The 24935-nt window shown below is 33.4% G+C and overlaps 5 protein-coding genes across 8 annotated transcripts in view; 2 read left to right on the forward strand and 3 right to left on the reverse strand.

The window, feature by feature from the left end:
* LOC108565215 (flotillin-2) overlaps positions 1-24935 on the reverse strand; it is a 137038-nt gene that overhangs the window by 4711 nt on the left and 107392 nt on the right. For 2 of the 3 annotated variants that reach the window (XM_017924565.1, XM_017924558.1), the window contains exon 2: positions 5465-5761. In XM_017924565.1, the coding sequence (XP_017780054.1) occupies positions 5465-5761 (297 nt within the window). Of the gene's footprint in view, positions 1-1209; positions 1498-5464; positions 5762-24935 lie in introns of those variants that run through there. The other variant, XM_017924573.1, reaches the window with a different exon arrangement.
* On the forward strand, positions 6247-11041 carry LOC108565040 (glucose dehydrogenase [FAD, quinone]). The gene is given in 5 exon segments (XM_017924295.1): positions 6247-6322; positions 8895-9098; positions 9163-9333; positions 9389-9685; positions 9834-11041. Coding segments are annotated over 4 exon segments (1878 nt in total). The 5' UTR covers positions 6247-6322; positions 8895-8896.
* On the forward strand, positions 11331-13692 carry LOC108565138 (glucose dehydrogenase [FAD, quinone]-like). 2 transcript variants are annotated; one of them, XM_017924430.1, is made up of 6 exons: positions 11331-11505; positions 11561-12125; positions 12177-12430; positions 12483-12997; positions 13075-13246; positions 13308-13692. In XM_017924430.1, exons 1-6 carry the CDS (start codon positions 11331-11333, stop codon positions 13682-13684), a joined length of 2058 nt encoding a protein of 685 aa, XP_017779919.1. In that variant the 3' UTR covers positions 13685-13692. The 2 variants fall into 2 exon arrangements, with proteins under 2 accessions (XP_017779919.1, XP_017779927.1); XM_017924438.1 differs by having other exon boundaries at positions 11356-11505; positions 13075-13242; positions 13308-13485.
* On the reverse strand, positions 13864-15900 carry LOC108565198 (glucose dehydrogenase [FAD, quinone]-like). Its single transcript, XM_017924517.1, has 3 exons — positions 15707-15900; positions 15514-15651; positions 13864-15460 (listed from the first exon to the last, which is right to left on the reverse strand). The coding sequence occupies exons 1-3, from the start codon at positions 15836-15838 to the stop codon at positions 13931-13933; spliced, it is 1800 nt and encodes a 599-aa protein (XP_017780006.1). The 5' UTR covers positions 15839-15900; the 3' UTR covers positions 13864-13930.
* On the reverse strand, positions 16029-19727 carry LOC108565212 (glucose dehydrogenase [FAD, quinone]-like). Its single transcript, XM_017924544.1, has 2 exons — positions 19676-19727; positions 16029-17932 (listed from the first exon to the last, which is right to left on the reverse strand). The coding sequence occupies exon 2, from the start codon at positions 17921-17923 to the stop codon at positions 16127-16129; it is 1797 nt and encodes a 598-aa protein (XP_017780033.1). The 5' UTR covers positions 17924-17932; positions 19676-19727; the 3' UTR covers positions 16029-16126.

The raw sequence follows: 24935 nt of genomic DNA on the forward strand, positions 1-24935 counted from the left end.
AAAGTATCACTAAATAATAAGAAAGAAATTACATCTCTTGTATCAAAAGTGCGATTTTACTAAATACAATTCAACAGATTTTTGTGTGCGAATATTTGACATTATTCAAATAAAAATTAAGCAAGAAGTTCATACATCAACATAAATATGTTATTTACTTAAGCATTGAAATAGAAGATTATCTCGGAAAAACCAACGCGAATAACGGTTAAACATTTTTAAGACACTAAAGTAACAAATTCAACATTTCTAGTGGATTGTTTTTTTTAAGTTATCTAAGAACAAATGTAAAATGCATTTGAAAGCATGTTGATAAAACAAACAACGCAATACAGTGGACAGAAATAGTTTGATACGTGCAACAATAAATGTTTTATTTGATCGAAACATCAAATGTCGACTCACACATGACCTGAAATGCGATTCGTAATTTATTGAAAAAAAAGAGGCCATGCATATATGTTCAACCTATTTTTACATTGTTGCACTGTAAAATTAAATCTTGAAAACATTAATCGAGGCTGTTACAAATCTAAAAACTCATTTTTCTTTGTAGTCACTGTAACAAAGCAATAAACTTTGAGTCTATATTACTTTATCTACAAACTACGTTTTTAATTTTTTATTATGTTAAATTTATCAAGTTTTAATCATTTGTTTTATATTAATGGTATAATACATTTTATTTTTAATTAAAAACGAGATAATATTTAGATGATATTTAATTAACTATTTAGATATGATTACACAAGAATAAGGTTTTGAAAGAGTTGCAAAATATATGCGCAAATTAAGAGATCGACAAAAAAAAGTAATGGGGATTAGTGAAAGTCGAACAGAAATTTTAATAGTACAATAATGATCTTGTGTTCCCAGTACAAGTTAAATACATATTATATATATTTTTACCTGGAGTAAGTTATCAAATATTACACAATATGTCTTCACTGTATACTTTTAAACAATGGTATATTAATGGCGATTATTGATTCTACAATAATTATAGCTGTTTAATAAAAAATCTTCTTGAATATTTCATTGAAAGTAATTTGAAGCGAGAATATAATGAACGAGTTCAAGGTATTATTTCTGTTTTCTTAAGGACATGCGTAATATTATTAAATATATATGTAAAAAAAAATGTAATTGTTAAGCAAATGTGACAGGAAAATTCCCAAGTTACAAATACTTCTTTGCTGTTAAATTTACCTGGTAATAATTGCATAAGTTGCACCAACTGTAAGCCCAAGCTTGATAGCTCCCATCCACATAAGAGACATGTTCCCATAAACAGCTGAAGCCGGAAACAGAACACTCTTTCAAATAAAGTGTGAAGCAAAAAAAAAACTAGAAACGCGCACTTTATCCGAAGAACTCACAAACAATGTTTTTACTTTATACACAATTTTTAAAAGAAGAATCGAAGCTGTCGAATGTAACTGTTTCTTTAAGCTTTTCTTTCGAGCGTTTATATATTCGAATGCGTCACGTCGCGCGGTTTTTGAACAACTGAAACGCGCTTAGGAAAGAATACAACGAAATTATAAAACTATTTACTTAATAGACGGGAATTACCGTGAAACACGAATGTCTCGCTTTTTCGGACATCTCAGACGAACGTTGCAGAAATCAATTGTTTGTTTTAATTATTTTCGATATTGCGCACTTTTTCAAACAATTATTGCTGATAAGGAGATTTTAATGATAATGCGTAGTATTTCGGCGTTGTCTCTGTTTGTATTCTAGTTTTTGTTTCTTTTACTGTCAAGAAAACCGCGAAGGTCATCAATAATTGGTTTCGCTACGTTTTTTTTTCGTTCCCTCATTATGTAACCTTCCTGTTGGATATATGCACGGTCATTCTATGCGGATTATCGAAAATTATCTAAAATCATGAAAGGAAGTCAAAACTGAATAATATTTTGCATAAATATGTTTTCCTGCAGCGCATTTTTCTAGAAAACTTTATTATCAGCAAATCGAGTTGTATATTATTTCCGAATAACATTCCTTAAATCTTTGAAGAAATGTCAATACATTTAAAAAAATAAATAAATTTTAATGAATTTGCTGATTACAAGGTGGCAATTCCTATTTCATGGACATTTTCTAGAAAATTAAGATACATTTTATGTCTTGTAATTTTATTCACAATCTGTTCATCAATGTCAACGTTGAGTAAATTTAAGATCGCGGTTGACATTAGGTAGGTGGTAATCTTTCCTGGTGAATAGTTACCATTATGATCATTTTCTTTTAATTTGTAGGTTGGCTGTCGTCTTGTATGTTAACTTCAGTAGTATATTGATTCATTGCGATTCCACTATTTTCCTATCACTGTGAATCTGCTTCTATCCTTAACACTGTCATTATCCATCGATCGACTTGGCTGAAGGTCCATATGTTGAACCTCATTCAACCAGGCTTGACCAGGATTTGAACCTGCGTTCACTAGCTCGTGGGTAGGGCGACTTAACCATTCGGTTATTAGTCGCCTCAAGATATATTTAAAAGAGATATAACTAAAAAGGTGGTACAAATCGAGTACCACCGCCCACTAGACATGTTCGAAAGGTGGTTCAATGCATGTACCACCGCCCCTCAAAGAGCTAATGTGCGTATATGTGACCAGTTATAGTACCAGTACCAACTTGAAATGACTATATTGGCTTGATCAGGATTATCTAGCCAATAATCATGGAATGCGATGATAACATTAAAACTGAAGTGACAGTTAAAAGACAAACATATTAATTTTGATTTTCAGATTTTTAGGTCTTCAAATCGGGATGTTAGATCAAATAATTCATTTTTTTAGGAACAACAACAAAATCACACAAATAATCTCAGAAATAACCCGAGACATCTGGTAACCCTATCAATTGATCATATTATTTATTCAATTAATAGTATTATGTGTCAACATGTAACCAACATAAAGTTTTTATATAAATAAAGATGTAGAAGTTAATAATTCACGACATTATACAATAATCGAACACGAGGCATGTAATTATGATAATTTAAAATCAATAAGGAAACACATAGAAATTATTATAGATCACAAACAAGATGGACGATAGTATCCAAAAGGAATTAGTAATGAAAATTGTACAAATTAACACTATACGCTTTTAACAAGCTATTGTACTAATTGTTATAGGACATTAAAAAAATCAAATAAAGTCAGTAGTTTCAAGTTTAAATGCAAACATTTTCCTTCGTATTGTTGTTTTTCATGCACATATAATTATAGCAACGACATTGAGTGACATTAAAAGCGTTAACATTTAGATAGTTTACATTCAGCATGTATTTTTCTCACGAACGTGAATGCTCGATGGGCCTGACATGCGATGCAGTTAGTGCATTCTGTGTTAGATATATTTTTTTTTCATTTCCGCTTTGCGCGACACGACGAAATTAATACTCGTTTCCTACATATTTTTTTTGACATTTTTTTCTCTGTCAATTTTAATATAAATCTAATTTATTGAAAATTCTAATTCTAAATATTTTCTACGAAGTTGAAGTTTAAATTATTAGGTGAATTTTGTACATTTGATTTTGAAAAACATTATTTTAATATCTTATATTAGTAAACATCAACATTAACAACACAATCCTTCAATAATTGCATCATATCTGCTCCTATAAATGAAGATTTTACTAACAAAAAGTATACGAATTAAGTATACATTTTCAAGTTTAATGAAAAATACAATAAGTGCTCCAATTAAAGAGGAAATTGAAATTACATCAATGTTAAACACACATTTTGAATTATAAGAAGAGAAAGTTATTAAAATAAAAAGTTTTAAGAAAACGCATTTGAACCAATACATTTCAAATATGGAATACTAAAGCAAAAGCAATAAATTGTTAAATAAAACTATTTCAAATATAAAAAAGTAGATGTTGCTGTAAAACCATTGAATTTAGTTTATTTCTAATAGAACAAGTTGTAAATAGACTATAATGAAAAAATAAACTATTCCGTATTGTATATTTATTAAGAAAAATGCTGGTTACTTAAAATAAAGACCTCACCTTAAGGTCTTAAATTAAATTTATAAATTGTTAAGATAAACACGCTTCCTTAAAATATATCTGTGCTTAATAATAGAGTTTATTATGTAAACTTCGAGTAATCATGAAAAACAACCTTTGAGAGAATAGCACGTGTTCCAAAGTAAATAATAGCTGCAACCAAATATACATCGAGATATTTAAACAATCATTTGGTAAGAGTACATTTGCATATATATTTTAACGTAAACTACTGATTTGTATGGTGCAAAGGTGGTGAGATCTATACTCAGACGTAAAACAAAGAAATATAATGCAGCGGAGGTCGCTAAGGGTGTCAGAAATAGAACCATATAAACTAAATAAATATTACTATGTATATAATTTGAATATACTGTTTTCATCATACACAGTGTGTATGAACAGTTCGGATTGCAAACAAATAGGAAAAACGAATACTTTCGCAAAATATTTTTGTGATCAGACAACAAATGTATATTCGGATAATGAACATCTTTTCGACCTTTCGCTTTTCATTTGATGATGATGAATTATAGTGAACATTGAACATCGAATAGCGAACATCGTCTTTGAACGGATTATGTTTGTTAACTGTATTTATATTTTTTTACTAAAAAAAAAGTTTACAATCAAGATTCTTTGTTTAATTTAACAATTTAAACTACACTCCATTAGCTTTGGAATTTGAATGTTTTCTGGATACTGTATCATTATTGTTTCTAGAAATAAAAAAAAATCAGTAAAAAATATACTTAGGTGCATACTTCAATGATGATAGAAATAATAGTTTCTGGTTCAATAGCCTAACTTTCGCCGACTCCTAATGGGTTGCTTGTTTGTGACGAAATAAATATTACAATTATCGTAACAAATTCCATTGTGTTATTAGTAGGTACACTTATTTAATTTATTACATTTTTATTTAAATGTTTTTATAATTTGGAACGTAATTTCAATGATTCAAATTATTTATGTAATTATATACTTGTTTCAATAAATATTGTTGTTTATTGCTTTTAAGGCAATTATATTATCATTTTTGACAAACTGATATAAAAATACATAATCATGGAAGTAGAGAAGGAAGGAAGTAAGTAAGAAGAACAAGTCTTCTGTTGTACATATTAATATGAAATGTATTGATTTATGTTTTTAATTGTAATTAGTATAATTGATTGTACTACTTGTTCAATATGACAGATGTGACTTGGTGTCAAAGCGAGAAACTATATTAGTATTACTGATGGCTTTCCTCTGTAGTTAATTTTTTTTTTGTATATTTCAATATTTAAATAAATTTGAATTAATGTTTTTTATTGGAATGATCAAGTTTTCAACTTTAATTGTTTCATTGCAGATAGGTTACCATGACAACTTTACTAAATCTTCAGTTTCAGCAAAGTTTCGTACTCACCCAGTATAGCTCTCAGATGACCTTCGAGAGTTTGGAGTATCGTGGACTTGATTTCCTTGACAGATTTACCGAGGAATTGTTCGGAAGCGGTGTGCAACAGTTCGTCGGCCTTCATGATCTTGCATTGAGCCACCCCGGTGACAGTCAGCGGGACGCCCTGAGCCGTCTCCACGCTGTCGCACATGGGGTTCAAAGTCATCACCTCCAACGATAGACGTTGGACGTCCGTCACAAGCCACCATGCCCATGACCATCCACCCACTATCGTCACCCTCTTCGTCGAACCACAGCATCCACCTGAAACATACAAACATAAAAAAATTACAATTGATTGTTTATTTTCGAACAGATGAAGAAAGTTATGTTTGCTATAAGAATTGGGGTCCGTTCTGATTCTTTTCTTCCGGCGAATCACGTAGAAAGTGCATGGAGGTAGACGAACGTTACCTACGGCACGTAGACCGGCATTGCAACCGGGAAAAATCTGTGTCCAAACTGTCGAAAAGTCTGGATGGACGTTCGAAGATGTGTGTATATACCGTTGTAACTGTTGTGTGAGTCGTCGAGTGCAGCCCAAAAACGGGTTCCGGTGTTAACGCGAAGGCGTCCAAGGCTCTTCAAGCTCCTAGTTAAGTTCCCGTTAAGAATTTCGTGACGCGACTCATGTATACCCAAGCAATTTGTATGTGAAGAAAGTGGATGGTTCGTAGTCGTCTTTCACCGCCGTCTTAGTATTGTGAAAGATATGGTGCATGTCTGATGGTCGGTTGTGCAATTGGACACCAAAGTTCGCGCCTTTTTAAATGGTGACTCGTGACTCATTAATTTTAGGATTATATTGCTTTTATAACTTTTAAGGTAATAAATCAATTGAACCATTTATGTACATCAGAATTTCATCATTTATCAAACGCCAATACCTACAAATACATTAGTTCCTTTTTCACATCTCACAATTATATAAATAAAGCAGTTTTGCGCGAGTTTATTGTGCTGTAAACAGACTTGACCATGAACTTATTTATTCTTCATTTTTATTCACTTCCGCGTTCAACATTCTCTCGAGTAACGGAAACATTATTATTATTTTTTGTTATTTACTTAAACAATAATCTATTTTATTATTAAAGAAATTACTTTATTCACAAAATATTAACTTTGAACTACTTTTCACGTATAATAATTTAACACAAAATTAATATTATAATAATTTCATCATAAAATTATAACAATTGTTATGAGTGATAGTAATGGTACAAATATTAAAACTGTGAAGTACTGATTTCACAAACGTTTTGATCGTATCATTAAATCTCATGAAATTCACATTCGAAGATAAATTTGACTGTGAATTACTTTGTATAATATATAGTAACAATAGTTTAACGAAATATCACAAATATAGCAAATGTACAATTAAATTTTAAGATATTTTATTATAAACTTTGTTCATTTTCAAAATCGTTCTACTAAAGTTTAATACGAGTATAAAACATTAATATTTTAAATTAATTCTAATTGATATTATAAATAAACAATATAAACAATATTAGAAAATTAATTCTAACTTTGATTAGCAGACAATAAAATCTACCAAAACACTGATCTTGTATATTGAAGATAATTAATTGTGTTAATAATTCATAGAAATAAAAACAATTTTAGAAATCAGCCTTTATACGTTACTTACAATACATAGTATACTAATTAAATATTATCCATTAAGGAAAATAATACAACTTAACATAACAGATACAGAATTTACATATGCATCACATAATCTGTTTACATTACATTCTGTTAAATTCATCCGTTACATGACATGTTTCGATTTTACTGACAAAATAAATAATTTACGGTAATTTTACAATTAAAATTATTCGTTTTTCCATTAATAAGTGATAGATCTAGTTTACTTCTAAATGTGATATAATTCGCACTAATGTAATTAAATACGCAATTTATTTATGATTTGTTATTTTACAATTTTAATTTATTTGCATAAATACGTTAAGAGTAGTCATCAATTCATCATCAATTATATTAAGTATTTATAAGAAAATAATGATAACTGTAAACGAACACTAATTCGAACTTTAGACTTTGGTATCTAAATATTTTAACACAATGCATAATTAATCAATAAATTTTGAATCAATATGCAAATATAATTTTTATTAATGACACTATTCCACAATTTACTGTTTTATCATTAGTTACATTGGAATAATAAAAATCTAAAACGATGCACAATAATTTCCGCATAGCGCGGATTAATTATAGTTCGGTTTGATGTTTTTCTTAACTAAATACATTTTAATTGAGTAATTTCTATGTTTATAGTTAATAATAAGTCTATGCATTAAAAACAAGTGAATTGTAGAAATAATTAAACCGATAAATAATTATTTATAGAAAGAGTAATTGCATCGAGTAAATGATGAGGATTAGAAAGAGCTGTAAACACTGCATCAATTCCGTTCCGGTTATTTCACTTGTTTATTTCTGTTGCTGTTGTTGTTATTTTTTCATTGCCGATCGGAGAAAATCAAGCGCGCGGCATTCGAAATGGAATAATGGGTATATGGGTCACTGTTACTTACGTGCAAGAAAAAGCGACGGAAGGAGAAAAAGTAGAAAAAGTGCATATTATCTCTAGCAGCGAAACAAATGAAACAAAAAAAATGTCGTTGAAATTGCTCTTCGTTCTCGCTTCCAGTTCACAGCCACCTCCAATTTCCACCATTATCTTAATTCTACTTTCCGTGCATCATAGATTGATTCGCTCCACGACCCACTATGCAAAATGCGAATTATTCACAGCTCCTTTTCCACGGTTACAAGTTTCTTGTTCGCACAGTGCAAAGAAAGTATTTCGAATCTCAGACACGATTTGTTGTTATGATCCACGGCATCCATATAACAAATCACATTTGTTAAATATATTTATCTGCTTCTTGTATTTGCACTAAATTAAATTAATTGGTAAATTATGAGCGAACGGTTCTATTGATGTTTGTTGCATTGCATTGAGTGGGAGTGGACCCTTAAATGGAATTCTCCTCGATGCGTCTGGATTTCGCAAGAAACGTTTCCGTTTATGTAATGGTCGAGTATCGATTGTTCGTGAAGAGTGTCGCGTACACCTATCGTGACTTGATACTCTAATTTGTTCTTTTTGGGGGGTACTTTTCGCTGTAGAAAGTGACTCGGCTCGTGCTCGAAATATCAATCGAGGGATGAGCGAGTCTTCGCGTTTAGAACGATGCCACTTTTTTTGACAGTAGACCTCAGAGGTCCGAATCGCGATGACCATACCATTCGGTAATTAAATACATTCATTTCCATTTTCACTTTCATTAAATAACTAATTTATTGTGTATTAATTGTAGTGAAACTATTGTGATTTTAATTGATTGCTTATTCGTAGGGATGAGTTCTATACTGGCGCCCTTAACGACAGGGCTGGGGGTAGCGGCCACCACCAACATGGCCATGATCCTGCCCGCCCTAGTCGCAGCCATAGCCTACTTCCAATTCGATATTATGGACCCGGAATCGAAATTAAACGACGTGGAAACTGACTCCCTTTACACCTCCTACGACTTCATAGTGGTCGGCGCCGGATCTGCCGGTAATTTATCTTATAATTAATCTTCATTTAAACAGTTATATTAATTGTGTTGTTAATTTTACAGGCAACGTCGTTGCGAATCGTTTGAGCGAAATCGGTCATTGGAACGTGTTGCTTTTGGAAGCGGGAGGCGATGAAACGGAAATATCTGATGTACCCTTGATGGCTGCGTATCTGCAACTCTCGCAATTGGATTGGAAGTACAAGAGTGAACCGTCGGGCACGTTCTGCTTAGGTGAGAAATCCGCGGATCGAGGGTCGACAGCTTTTGTAACTTTTGTTTTGTCTAGGCATGAAGAACGGAAGATGCAATTGGCCCAGGGGAAAGGTTATCGGCGGCTCCAGCGTCCTGAATTACATGCTGTACGTGAGGGGAAACAAGAAGGATTACGATACTTGGGAGAACCTGGGAAATCCGGGATGGGGATACAAGGATGCTTTGTATTACTTCAAGAAATCTGAGGACAATCAGAATCCGTATCTAACGAGCACCGGATACCACGGGACCGGAGGATTTCTGACTGTAACCGAAGCTCCGTATCAAACACCCCTGGTTACCAGTTTTATTGAAGGCGGAAGACAATTAGGTATATTTATATTCTCATATTTCTTACTTTATAATATTATGTATCCCTTATGCATTTTAAACAAGGGATATTTAATAAAATAAAAGTGAAATTTATTACTTTAAAATTATAAATGAATGTTTTGTTAATGCTTTATTCTTTCTTTCAGGATATGAAAACAGAGATATTAACGGTGAACATCAAGCTGGATTCATGATCGCACAAGGAACGATCCGTCGTGGTTCGCGTTGTTCAACGGGCAAAGCCTTCTTGCGTCCGATTAGGCTGAGGAACAATCTGCACGTAGCAATGCACGCTCATGTGACCAGGGTACTGATTGATCCATCTACGAAGGTGGCTTTCGGCGTGGAGTTTGTTCGTGACGGTAAATTGCACAGGATTAGGGCGAAGAAGGAGGTCATCCTATCCGGAGGCAGCGTAAACACGCCGCAATTGATGATGCTCTCCGGCGTTGGTCCAAAAGCGGACTTGGAGCACTTCAAGATCCCGGTGATCCAGGACCTGAAGGTCGGTCACAATCTGCAGGACCATGTCGGCCTCGGCGGTTTAACCTTCCTGGTAAACAAACCTGTATCGATTACGCTGGACAGGGTTTACGCTGTTAAACCTGTAATGCAATACGCCGTCTTCGGAAACGGACCTTTGACCATCATGGGAGGAGTTGAAGGTTTGGCTTTCGTTAATACAAAATACGCAAACGAAACGGACGACTTCCCAGACATCGAATTCCATTTCGTGTCTGGATCTACAAACTCTGACGGCGGTCAGCAGCTGAAGAAGGCTCACGGATTATCAGATAATTTCTATAAACGCGTCTTCGAGAGGATCAATAACCAAGATGTATGGAGCGTACTGCCGATGCTGCTGAGGCCGAGAAGTCGCGGTTTCATCAAGCTGCGCAGCAGAAATCCGTTCGACTACCCGTTGATATATCCGAATTACTTCAAGGATGATTTCGATATGAAGACGTTAATCGAGGGCGTCAAAATCGCCGTGGCTTTAAGCAAAACTCCAGCCTTCAGACAGTACGGTTCAGCACTCAATAAATTCCCCGACTGCGCTCATCTGCCGGATTATTCGGACGCGTTTTATGAGTGCATGATCAGACACTACTCGGCAACAATCTACCATCCGGTGGGCACGTGCAAGATGGGCCCTTATTGGGATCAGGACGCAGTCGTCGATCCGCAATTAAGGGTCTACGGTATCAAGAACTTGAGGGTCATCGATGGTTCGATCATGCCGAACCTGGTGAGCGCCAACACGAACGCACCGATCATCATGATCGGCGAGAAAGGATCCGATTTGATCAAAGAATTCTGGCTGAAGCGAAGCTGATCGCTCCAAAGTTTTTAATTATTAAATTAAATGTATATAATTGTGTCTACTTTTTTTTTTATTAATATTTAATTGTGATTATTTATATGTTAAATAAAATTTTATAAAATAAAATAAATATTACAAAAAAAAAACTCTCGTTTCAATTGAACTGAATGTGAACACCGTGTATATTAGAATCTTGTTTTCTGCATTTGAAGCAAAGTGTCGAATGTCTTGAGTATAAAAAATGCGCGACGTACGATTTCTTTTGGAATTAAATTGATGTTAACGATAGAGCTGACCGATCATGGCGCACGAGGATCTGATGAATCTGTATTCGGTTACGAGGATGGCTCTGACTTTAGGACCTAGCCTCGGTTTCCTGCTGTACCTGCACTCACAGACCATGCAGTATCGCCAAGACATTTTGGATAAGGATTACCGGATTGCCGATACACCGATCTACGATCTTAAGGAGCACTACGATTTCATAATTATAGGTAAATAAATGATAAAGCTTTAAAGCTAATACTTGAGTAAAGTTTGATAATTCAGGTGGCGGAAGCGCCGGATCTGTAATGGCCAATCGCTTGAGCGAAATATACGATTGGGACATTTTGTTATTAGAAGCGGGACCCGATGAGTTCTCGGAGATCAGCGATCTTCCTATAATGTTTCCTTCGTTGCAACTATCACCTCTGGATTGGAAGTTCAAGACTGAGCCAAGCGATTACTACTGTTTAGCCATGAAGAACTATCAATGCAATTGGCCTAGAGCTAAGGTTTTGGGCGGTTGTAGCGTATTAAATGCCATGCTTTATATAAGGGGAAATCGTAAGGATTATGATAATTGGGAGAGCTACGGTAATCCAGGATGGAGTTACAAGGACGTGTTACCCTACTTCAAGAAGTCCGAGAACATGAGAATACCAGAATACCAGAACGATTATTACCATGGTCGCGATGGTTTCTTGTCGGTGGAGAATTTCAGATACCATTCTCCCATATCCCAATGGTTTTTAAAGGCCGGAGAGCAGATGGGCTTTGAGGTGAGGGATGTAAATGGAGCTTACCAAACCGGATTCACGTTGTCGCATGGCACTTTACGAGATGGCCTAAGGTAAATATCATTAAAATCATAAAATATTTACTAACGTTTTAGTCAATTTAGGTGCAGCGCGGCTAAAGCGTATCTTAGGCCGATCAATGAACGCGAAAATCTCGACGTTAGTTTGTTCACGATTGCAGAGCAAATATTAATCGATAAAGGGTCGTACCAAGCTTACGGTGTGGACATAATGAAACACGGCATAAAGAAGACGATTTACGCCAATCGAGAAATTATCTTAAGCGCTGGAGCGATTCAATCTCCTCAACTGTTAATGCTTTCAGGAGTAGGACCGAAAGATCATCTCTACGATCTAGGTAACAATTCAAGAATATACACAAAACAACTCAAATGCATATTGTATTTCAGATATTGATTTGGTATATGATTCACCGGGCGTCGGACAGAATCTTCAAGATCACGTGGCAATGGGTGGTGGGACTTACCTTTTCGATGCTCCCGAGGAGTACGATGATATGGGTATCGGTTTCAAGTTGAACAAGATATTCACTACTGAAAACGTGGACGAGTTTACGCAGAATGCTAGAGGTCCTGTATATTGGTTACCCGAAGTCGAGGTGATGGCCTTCGTCAACAGTTATTACCAGAATAGATCCGAAGATTGGCCGGACGTGCAGTTGTTCTTCGCGTCGTACGCAGAAAACACAGATGGTGGAGTGTTCAGTAAGCGAGTAGCTGGACTAACCGATGACTTTTACACTGCGGTGTACGAAAATATTTTGTACAAAGACGCCTATAATATTATTCCGTTATTGATGAGACCCAAGAGTCGCGGATACATCAAACTTCAAGATGACAAGTTCAAAACGCCGCCTCTGATATATCCAAATTACTTTTCAGACCCCTATGATCTGGCTGTTTTAGTAAGTTATATAAGAAAATATGTTTTCTTCTAAGCTATTTATGTTTATTAAATGGAGATTATTCTCTTGTTATTCAGGTGGAAGGAGCTAAAATTGGATACGCGTTATCGCAAACTCCGATTATGAAACAATACAATTCTCGATTTAATACTTTGAAGATTCCTGGTTGCAGCAACTACGAGTTTCTATCCGATGACTACTGGGGATGTCAAGCCAGACACTACACCTTAACTATTTACCATCCAGTTGGTACATTCACTTAATTTCGTTTTTACCAAAGCATCTTTTGCTAATTATACTATTTGTTTAGGAACTTGTAAAATGGGGCCTGATCACGATAAGTACGCGGTTGTGGACTCTAGATTACGAGTTCGTGGTGTATACAATCTTAGGGTAGTGGACGCATCCATCATGCCTACTATTGTCACGGGAAATACGAACGCTCCAACAATTATGATAGCCGAGAAAACTGCTGATATGGTGAAAGAGGATTGGGGCCGATTACATTATCGCCCCAATTACAAGGATAACAATAATAAAGAAGATAGTAAACTGAAGACTGCAACTTTAAATAAACCCACAGATGAAGGAAATAAAGAAGAAAGAAAAGACATTTCTACCATACCGGACCCAAATATTGTTATGCAAGAAATACCAAAGAAATGGATAAATTTGGACTATTGGTAATCATTTTAAAATAATACAAGTTTCTAATAAATCACATATTCACATGCTGTATATATTCAGCATTTGAAGTTTTTTTTAATGTAAAATTTAAAATTAAAATCACAGTTTGTTGTTATTTGATATTTTGTATACTACATTTTAAGAAGTGTAGTGTTTGAATTAAATGTATATTTGGTTGCATACGTTTTTATAAAATTGATTTCAAATTACAGAAAATTTGTTAAAAGAAATGCGATGTGATGTAATTCATTTTCCCCAAGTTCTTAAAATATCTGCAGCTGCTCTATCTGCCAACATAGCTACAGTAGCTTCTAAACTCTGAGAAATACTTTTTGGAATTACACTTGCATCCACGACTCGCAAATGCCTGATACCCCTAATCCTCATTTTATCATCGACGCAAGCATCGCAATTGCTGCAATTACCGTACTGAACCGTACCGGAAATATGCGAAAGCGGCATTCCCATGTTCTCAATGTAGCATTTAATGTAACCCAAAGTTCCGACTTTGTAGCTTCTGCAGTTGGGTATATCAACATGTAGAAAGTTAGCATCTATTTCAGATAACGCTTTAGTTTTCAACAATCTTTCCACGAAGACGAAGGCACAAGTTAGCGATTCCAAGTCGTCTTCTTCGGATAAATAATTGCCTTGTATTTTTGGTGCGTCAAAAGGACAAGGACTCTGCAGCGTAACTTCACCAACAGATTTTGGTAATACCAGCGTTGGAATCATTACCAGCAGCTGAGATTGGGTGTTTGCTTTAATGATGGACTTCATGATTTTCCCCACGAATCCTCGATGTTCTAAGTACGGTCTTAGAAGTCCATCACTTTCAAAAAAGTGATAATGATAAATTTTGATGTTTCCTCTGGATGAGGGATATGGACATGTGTTTATGCTGCCGACCAAGTCGTGTATGTTAATCTGCGTGAACGGTCCTTTACGTAACTTCAGGAATTGGTAGGTAGCATCAGCAAAGTCCGTTTCGTTTGCCGTGGAGCTGTTCACCTTAATGAAAATGGGAACGGCTATATGATCCTGCATATTTTTTCCAACGGCGATGTTCGCCTTCAGAGGTATATTGAAATATTTCAGCTGTTCCTTCGGCCCGAAGCCGCTTAATAGCAAAAGTTTAGCTGAATTAATGGGTCCGGCCGAGAGAATTACTTCGATGCGCGATTTCACGATCAATTTCGTTTTACCCACGTAAACCTCGACGCCACGAACACGGTTATCGATCTCATCGCCAATGATTTTGGTAACCAGGGCGTTTCTCACCACAAAAAGATTCTTTCTGTTCCTGGTGGTGTCCAAGAACGCTTTTGCAAAGTGATTCCTAGACCCGGATTTGATGTAACCATCGACATCGTAGTATCCCAAATTCTGCAACGCTGCTGATATTTTCGTGTACTCCAATTCTTCGGCGGCATTGTAAATGAGCTGCCTTACGTGCTCTTCATTGCCGAACTTGCTTATTGTTAAATCACCGCCTGTACCAAGTTCCCTCACATTATCAATACCCACAAAGTTCTCAATGTTATTGTAATGTACCAAAGCTTCTTCGTAAGTTATGGATTCGTTGAAACATGTAAAATCTTCGGGAAAAGCTCTCTCGTAATGCATCGGGCTAATACCCGTATCTCCACCCAGCATCTTCCCAGCCACCAATCTGCATCTGGTATCCAACATTCCCAAGCACGCGTTTTTCTCTTTAGTTGTACTAAATTTCCAATCCTCTTCGGACATTTTTAAGCGGTCAAAGAATGTTGGCACCTACAATTTTCTGCATGCCATGAAAAGTCTTTAAATTTACCACAAGCATTTACCTCTACAGTACTAGTTGGGTCTGTGCCCGCCTCCAACAATAGTACGTTCCATTCTTTCACCTCTGACAATCTGTTTGCTATGAGACAACCCGAAGTTCCGGCTCCAATTATTATAAAATCGAAATTTTGTTTTGGATTCTGCAAAGTGTACGTGGAATTTTACAATATTATACACTTGCTTCATTTAACCTACTTCTATCAGCATTGGACCAAAGTCATCTGGAAAATGTTGATTTGTCGCCAGCTCATAATTATAATATGACAATACGCTGATCAACTGAAGAAGTGCGTGCCCCAAAAATCCTGTTAATTGCTCTTCAAACATTGTTAATTTTCACAAAATACCCTCAAAACACACATCAAATTTACTGACTTTTTGTAATTTATTGTTACTATGGCAATTTGGCAATTTATCAATAATGTACACTATTTCCTCATCATATGAATTAACCAATATTTTTGAAGCATTATTAATAAATTATAATAATTTTATAGATTTTTTTATTTCGTTTTATATTTATTAACGATAGTTAAAATTTGTAAATAATTAATTGGTAAAATGACTATTCTAATACACACATGACTATGAAATAAATCTAATTTAAACATGGGACTATACAGTACAATCATCTAGTTTACACTCGTCAATGACTTTGGCATCTTCTTTGATCAAATCGGCCGCCTTCTCGGCAATCATAATACACGGAGCATTAGTGTTACCACTAACGATCTTCGGCATAATACTAGCATCCACAATCCTCAACCTATTGACACCTTTGACTTTCAATTTGTAATCCACGACGCTGTCCGGAGAGTTCGAAGGTCCCATCGCACAGGTGCCAACAGGATGGTATAAAGTATTAACTACATTGGAAATATAGCAATTCCAATAACCTTTTGTCTTCCGCTGATTGCAATTCGGCATATTATATTTCAAAATCTCGGCACCCGCTTTCCTCATCGCCTTGGTTTTCATCAGTTTCTTGATGTAACGGATGGCTTCCATGAAGACTTCCGCATCATCCGGATGGCTGAGATAATTCGGATGAATTCCGAATGGTTTGAATGTTATTTTACCACGGGATTTGGGTTGCAGCAGCGTTGGAATGAAGAATAGGAGGTTCCTAAACTCGTTCACTCTTAAAATGTCTTCTCGAGAATCATCATTGAAACCAATCTTTTCTAAGATCAACGGTAGACCGATTGAATCGTATTTGGGGAAAAACAAATGCATCATTTGTATGTTCGGGTACTCAGAGTTGTTCTTCGTATTTATGAAACCGATGATGTTGGCCACGTCGACATTGGACAATATACCAGTTAAGTTTGTGAAGTACGTGTGAATTTCATGCATCTCATTGAAGCGATCGGCAACGCTGTCGTTGAGCTGTACGAAGACACCGACGAACGGGTGGTCTTGCAAATTCTTTCCCACTGGAACATTTGATAGAACATCTCCTAGTTCCTCCTCAGGACCTATCTCGGAATTTGCCAAGATGATTGGCGTGTTCACGGAGCCGGCTGATAGAATCACTTCTTTCCTGACCTTCAATTCAAGAAAGGTATTAAGAAACACACCGGTGGCTTCCAATCGACTGTTGAAGTTAACTTTTTCTACTTCGACACCTGTAGCTAGGAACAAGTTTTTGTAGTTTTTGTTGGCCAGATAGGCTTTGGCACTGCTGCAACGCTTCCCGTTCTTGATGGTAACTAAACTCTCGTAATACCCCAGAGGTTGCTCGTCACGATTGAACTGATGGCCCAATTCCTTGGCCGATTCTATTATAGTATTCCTCACTTTTCTGGTGGTGCTGTATAAGGATGTGGTTAAGTAACCTTCAGTGCCGTGGTTGGTATCATTCATGTACTCTGGGGCGGTGGTATTCTCAGATTTGATAAAATATTTGAGGACATCTTCGTATCCCCAGCCCTGATTTCCATAGCTCTTCCAATCGTCGTAATCCCTCTTGTTTCCTCGCACGTAGAGCATGGCGTTCATTCCGCTGGAGCCTCCCACCATCTTTCCTCTGGGCCATCTGCATCCGTGCTCGTAAGCTCCGCATGATTTACCATTACCTCTGGTCTTATATTGCCAATCTTCTTCTGTCTCTTGTACACCGAAGAATAAACCAGGTATTTCGGAACCAGGTGACGGAAGTTTCCCAGCTTCGATCAGTAGAATCGTGTGTGACGGTGTTTCCGCCAATCTGGCAGCCAGAGTAGACCCTGCTGATCCAGCGCCCACTATTATGTAATCGAATTCATCGCCATCGATAGGATGGTAACTCTGCGGATATTTGTCGTCATTTTTGAAGACACATTCACTTGTGTAGAGCGCATTTATCAAAAGCATGAAAATATGACTAGACCCTAGGCTGTTCGGGCTACAGCCATAATCTAAACAGGACATTTTTAACACCTAAAAACACAAAAACCATTTAGCAATCTCTGGCTTTTTCTTTACTTTATCTGCATACAACTATCTTATTTTATCAGTGAAATATACTACAATTTAATTAAACATCAATTTTGTCAAAATATATATTTAAAACAATTTCTTACCGTTAATAATCACAATTAATATAAATATTATGTAAGTCGCAAATATTGCAATTATATTACTCGACGACTTTCTGCGAAGGACTAGTTTCATTTCAGATGTAACCATGTAGTATTTATACAAATAATGATTGTAAAATAGCCATAAGAAAAACGATTAATAAAATTTAAATAAACTTGTTATTTTGGCGATTTCAGACGATTTGCTATATGTTGAAATGTACGAATACAAAATATCAATAAATTTACCAAACTAATAATAATTAATTTAAATTCACTTCAGGTGTTGATTGTTTATGTATTGCGTCTCTTGAGTTTCATTTAAAATTAATTACTTTGTTACAGAAATATTGGTAATAATGATGCAATGATTTGTATGCTCGTTTTATTATAAATATAAATAGTAATGATCTCAAGAACATATGGGTCCTGATCGATCTCAACAAGGAAAACTAAGTTCACTCATTAATCAACATCCAGGAAAATGTACCAATAGTAAATTAGGTAAAATATTTTAAAAACATTGTCACAATTTTTCCATATAAACCTATATGATATATATATATATATAGAAATCAATATAATAAGATATGTATAATTATTTTATAAACTCAGAAAGGCGTATGTGTAAGATTAATTAAAACGAAAGCTTATTAAAGAATTTCAAGTGAAAGGTTTTAGAGCCCAAATGTTGTAAGCAATATTAAGGATCGTCCAGTTTTCGACGCATTGGAAAGTTTTCCAGATAATCATTACACTGAAATCTGCAAGACTTTAGAATATGGTTATGTTATATAAGTCAACAAGTTTCCTACTAACAAAAAAAAGTCAAATCATCTCAGATAAACTACTTATATGCAAATAAAGGACTATAGATCAAATAAAAATACTTTTTTAATATCGTCAACCAGATTGTATAAAGAAAAACTTACTACACTGTTATTATATAATTCTGAAATAATATCTACTTTAAAATTTTCTTTTGAAATTAAACTAAATACATTTACTATGAATCTATTCATTTCATATGAAACAATCCATATGTGAAATTAATTAATTCCATAATAATAATAATAATAATTCATGCATGTTTGTCAACCGAAAATTTGCATTATGATATGACCCGCATGTGAATAGAATGTTTGGATTTAGTTCACTTTTGGTGGTGTTTTTTTGTTTGTTTATTGATTGTGCATGCCTGTAACTTGCGTCAATTAAGGTGATTATAACGTATTAATACTTTCTACGATTTCAACAGCGACTGAATTAACGTACTACTTCGATGATTAAGCTCATGGCACATTGCCAACACGTGTGATAATTGAATCCAAAAACATCGTAGGTAATATGCTAAATAGTACAAGCTGTTAACTTCATAAAAAAAAACAGTTTCTCCCTCATATTTCTATTATACAACAACTGTAAATATTATCTATTATTGTAGCAATTTCAACATTCAATAATTGATTCAGTTATTCACTTAAATCGACAAAGAGGTATTGACCGTAGGAATTTCTGCCCATACAAAGTTATTATTTCACTGTTATCCAATTGATAAAATAAAATAATTTGTAAGCAAATAGATTAATAATTAAATAATTACCTTTACACAATTTCACAACAATTAAAAGACATACACATTTAGTACAAGTGCACACGCATTTTTAAACTTTTAACATAAATATAGTCAAATGTATGCTTAAGAGTTTTATCTCTATGGGGGCAAAAACTTTAAGAAAAAAAAAATAAATAAATACTGAAATTTGTATTTTTATTAGAATCTTTTTTTTTTCAGACAATAAATTGGATGAAGCTCTTAATTCTATTAGAAATAATAACATCTTAATCAAGTTTACTTTATATAATTAACAAATTACTCCAACTAAAACTGTAATTTAGTTTTATTCAATTTTATATTATGAGTATTTCTTTATTAATTAAATTAGAAAGCATGAATTATTGAAGGAATGCAAATTTAACAGTATCTTTATCGAATTGTTAAAAAAATGTCGACTTATGAAGGAATAACATAGTTTTTTTTCAGAATATTTCACTCAGTGTTTGAGTACGATTATAAATGAAATATTAATAATTTTACTCTTCTTTTGACATCATTGATTTGCGTAGTCTTTACGATTAGAATAGCCAACATTTTTGTACTTTGTTATCGAATGATTCTTACTTTCGTTTACATATTTCAACTGAAAAGTTCGATTCATTCAAACTCATAAATATTTCCATTTTGGCCCAAAGCAAAATCATTAAAAATAGTAAATAAATACAAAAAATAATATTTTATATATTATTACTATTATTAAGTTGAAAATAATATGAATTGTAAATATATTGCAAATATTTTAATTTAAAATCGTTGATAATGAATAGTAATTAATGAAAACATTAAAGTAAAATAATTTTGAAACGGAAAGTTATAGGATTGAAAACAATCAAGATATTTTCGGTAAAATAATTGAATTAACGATTTTCACGGTTATAAAACATAATTTATATAGTATTCGTCTAGACATGACAAAAAGTGAATTAAAATTGTTATAATAACGAAATGAAACGAACTGTTTTATGATTCGAACCGGTTTATTTCCTTGCTTTGGAAATAGGCTTAAATAGAGATAATTATAATTGCACGAGATACTACTATTACAACATATCTTCTGTTGTTCACTGGCTAAGTACTTCTTTTGGAATCATTAACAATTTCGCTTAAGCTTCTTCGCATTGTGTTTCGCTACATCGCATGCTCTAAAAGAAATTTCTCTTGCGCAATATGAAAGCGACCAATTCGGAGTTACTCACGACTGCTCCTCGCATCATTATAATAGAAACTGATCAAATTTTGAAGTAGTTACAAAATTTGTATTTTACCAGTATTATTTTACCAACTTATCTATTAAATTTATTTTTATTCTCGAAAAATTATCGAAAAAGTATAATTATAGATTTTTCTTAAAAAATCTTTAATTATATATAAGTATTATAAGTATTTAGCGAAGTTGAGCAAATGCGGCTCCCAACTGTCATAATGGTACGTAGTTTTGTTCAAAAAATTCATTTTACTGGTAAAAATAGAGGTTGTAATGCTACGTGCGGCTCCCTAAACTTTTTTAAGAAGCAAGTGGCTCTTTTCTCGAAATAGGTTGCCGATAGGTTGTATATAGTGTTGAATAATAACTAACAGAAAATTTAGAGTATATTTTATAAATTAGTAAGTTGATATATTGAGTAAGTTTAAAAATGATTCAATGTGTAAATTGATTATAAAAATATGTAAAAATTGCATCGAAATAAATAATTGTTATGGTAGGATTGGCATTTCTTTTACACAAAACTAATGTATATTGATGAGACTTTCCCCGTTATAAAAAAAGTATATATATATAAAGCTAACATCAATATACATACAGTATTCTCTTCCACATTCGCACCCAAGTTGCGTAATCTACTAACATAGTCGTACAAATCCATACTTAACGTTACGTAACTAACGGAAACAGCCATCCCAGCACGTAGACACACAGATCGCACCCGAAGGCGCATTCTTTTTACCACGCGGTTCCGTTACCAAAAATTCTAATAGTAATTAAATTATTTAGACTCATACATGAAACAATATTTCGATTCCTTTCACCATTAATTTCTTTCTTTAAAATTTCTTAACGTTTCAAAATCTTAGATAAATAAGAGCGTAAGTACATTGCGTGCTTTCTGGCCGTTGCGTAAGTGCAATTAGGAAGAAACTTAATATTCATCATCCATTTATAAATATATTTTTGTGTGTGTGTATGTATGTAAATAATAATTCTGGGAAAATGGTACGAGGAAATGTCGTAAGACTCGAAAACCAAATATGTCTCTTTCACTTTACGTTGCATTGTTGGCGTAGCCTTGCGCCCTTGATACGACGCGGTAAAAGGTAAATGGAATGGAAACCGTTCCATTGTTCGCAATGTCCAAACTTCCTTGTTTTTTACCAAATAATTCTAAACCGCGCGACGTTAATAATATAGAAAATGAACGTTAATAAAACGCAGCTATTGTTGAACACAAATGCAATGGCAATGAAGATATTTCAAAATTGTAAATTTCTCTTGATGAGAATATGACATTTGCTTAATTACTAATAACTTAATTTGTAAATTATCGGGCTAGTCAAAACTAGTTAGGTTTAAGAAGAAAATTAAACTAATCATCAAAAAACCTTCATCGTTTTATCTATTAAATCTAAATGAACAAAGATCAAAGTGAATCCACTATAAAGTATATTGAACTATCTATCTACTCGACTCTTCTTCCAATAAATTGTAATTGATTTTTTTGCAATATTTTACATTTTATTTATGAATTTGATTTTGTTTATAATGGTTTGAAATATGTCTGTTTCTTTCTGAAATCTTCATTAAAAATAGTCTTAACTTATACTAGTTTATATATAAAGCAATACAGTTAAAATATAAATTATATGATCGTAAATTGCAACAGAATTAAAGACATTTTATTTCCATTTGGACAATCAGAAAAAATATTGTAAAACTCTAATGGGAATTACAAGAAAATTGAATTAATCAACAAAGAGAAAGTGCAGATAAAAAAATGTTGGCTAATTGTGTAGAGGTCAAAGTACGTTATTATATACTAAAAATCATCAAATAAAATGTATTTTTTTAAAATGATTAAATTGTTAATGATATAACGGTTATCTCATACCCAGCATAATAATATAACATTAAGTTGTATATTTTATAAGTTTATGTCATTATTAATAACATTTAATCACTATATTTTTCAAAATGCACATACATAATTCACTGCTACTTGTGTTAATCCAAAAAGCGCATCTTCTTGTGATGAATAAGTTCGAAATCGACTAACATAATCGTTTGAGTAGGCTGTACATATGTACACTGATAGAAAACATTACAATGGTGCCAACGTTGGAATTGAGTGGATTTCATATACCGCATAAAAAAATCGCACAAAACTAAAATCGCATAAAAATGTTTCTACTGTACTACAATAAGAATATGATTAAAGTTTTTTTTTATGATTTTTCTGTAAAAAGTTTCATAATTTATAATAATATATAGAATCAGTAATGTAAAAATAACTATGAATATTTATAAAAACAATATAATAATGATAAATTGTCAATTTTATTGTTTAAATGACGACAGGTTTAAGAACATATTGTTACAGTACTCTATAGATCTTATGTGGAAACGAGATTTCTCGCTAAATCCCCCATAAAACTTTTCCATGAGATTACATTGGTTTTAGAATAGCTCTATAAATCTTAGCTTAAGTCACAACTGCTTTCGCTTCGTCTAGGTATGATCCAGATATTTTACATTATCCATCTGTCATATTTCTAAAAGTTACTGCCTTTTCCATCATTAAAAAGTTGTCGTAAGTCTATTTTATATCGTTTTCAAAATTTCTTGATCCAGTATTCAAAATATTTTATTTCTCTTTTCAAGTTGCATATTGAAATTATGCTCACATCTGAATTTCTGTCACCAAATTAAATTTATTTCTATACCACTTTTCGAATTCATAATATAAATAAAAAATTGTGACAGTGATGATAAGCATATGTATAAATGCAAAGTAAAGGCATTACCTCTAATAACGATGGTTCAATATAACGAAGTCCGAAAACATTAATAGTTTTTGTAAAGCAATAAGAAAATAACATCAAAGAAATTAACTTATTGATTGAACCAATGGATTTCGAAAATGTCGATGAATGCAGAAGATAAAGAAAATTAAGATAAAATGTTAACAACCGAAAATTAACAAAAAATTCGTTAATCGAGGTATGATTATATCTAAAATAGTAAATTGCAAACTAGACTAGATATACATGAATTACAACATTGGCACATTGTGATGACAAATTTAAATCAAATATTGATTTATAATTTTATGACTATTAACAGTGTTAATGTAGGTAAATTAAATTTACTTAAATAACAATTTGAAATTAAGAGAAAATGATTTTCTTAGAATATAAATAGGCCAGTATTGCAGTATCGCTGATCACCGTAGTTTCTTCATCATCCTATTGCATACTTATTTAATCGATCCATCATTATGAAAATGTGTGCCAGGCAGTGCTCATAAAGGTTACAAGAAAGTTGAATTATTTTCATGAACGTTTACCATTTTATGATTAAATAATATGCATGAAATTAACGTATTATATATATAGATACAATAATACCTTACAATAGTACGATTTCGATCAGTCCGGATTAAAAGTCTCTTTTTGTGCGGTTTGTACTTAGTTCCTCGATTAATCCGGATTCAAACAAGTGCTATTATCCGGACTATGCGAGGTATTATTGTATTATAATTGTATTGCAAATTAACGATAACTGTTTAAATTAATTAGTAAGGGAGCAATTAGAGAGAAAAATGAATTATGACATTCTTCGAATATAGAAACATCGATTGCAGTTGATTACATCTTGTAATTAACCAGCACATTTTATTGTAATTATAATCAATTAAGCCGCGCTAATTTGCAATAATTTGATTGGTACTGTGAATAAAGTAATAAAAGGATAATTTGATTCGTGTTGCAAACTAATTGATTATCATTTGATTTGATTCAATCAATGATGACATATTCGGAGTTATGATTGGGTTAAAGAAGATAAATAGCGAGGTTTCGGCGTTCTCGTTATAAACGTCTCGTCGTTGGTGGAATGAAAAAAAGTATGAGAGAAGGAGCACTTTCTCCGGGAATTTCTATAATGTGTGCGTGTACTGGAGTCTCCAGTTAGTTGTACTCCGGTTGCCCAAAGATAACCGAGTTCCGAACCGAACCGACGATAATTACGTAC

This window comes from Nicrophorus vespilloides, unplaced genomic scaffold, assembly GCF_001412225.1.
Source record: "Nicrophorus vespilloides isolate i.1.1-1 unplaced genomic scaffold, Nicve_v1.0, whole genome shotgun sequence".
Classification (NCBI taxonomy): domain Eukaryota; kingdom Metazoa; phylum Arthropoda; class Insecta; order Coleoptera; family Silphidae; genus Nicrophorus; species Nicrophorus vespilloides.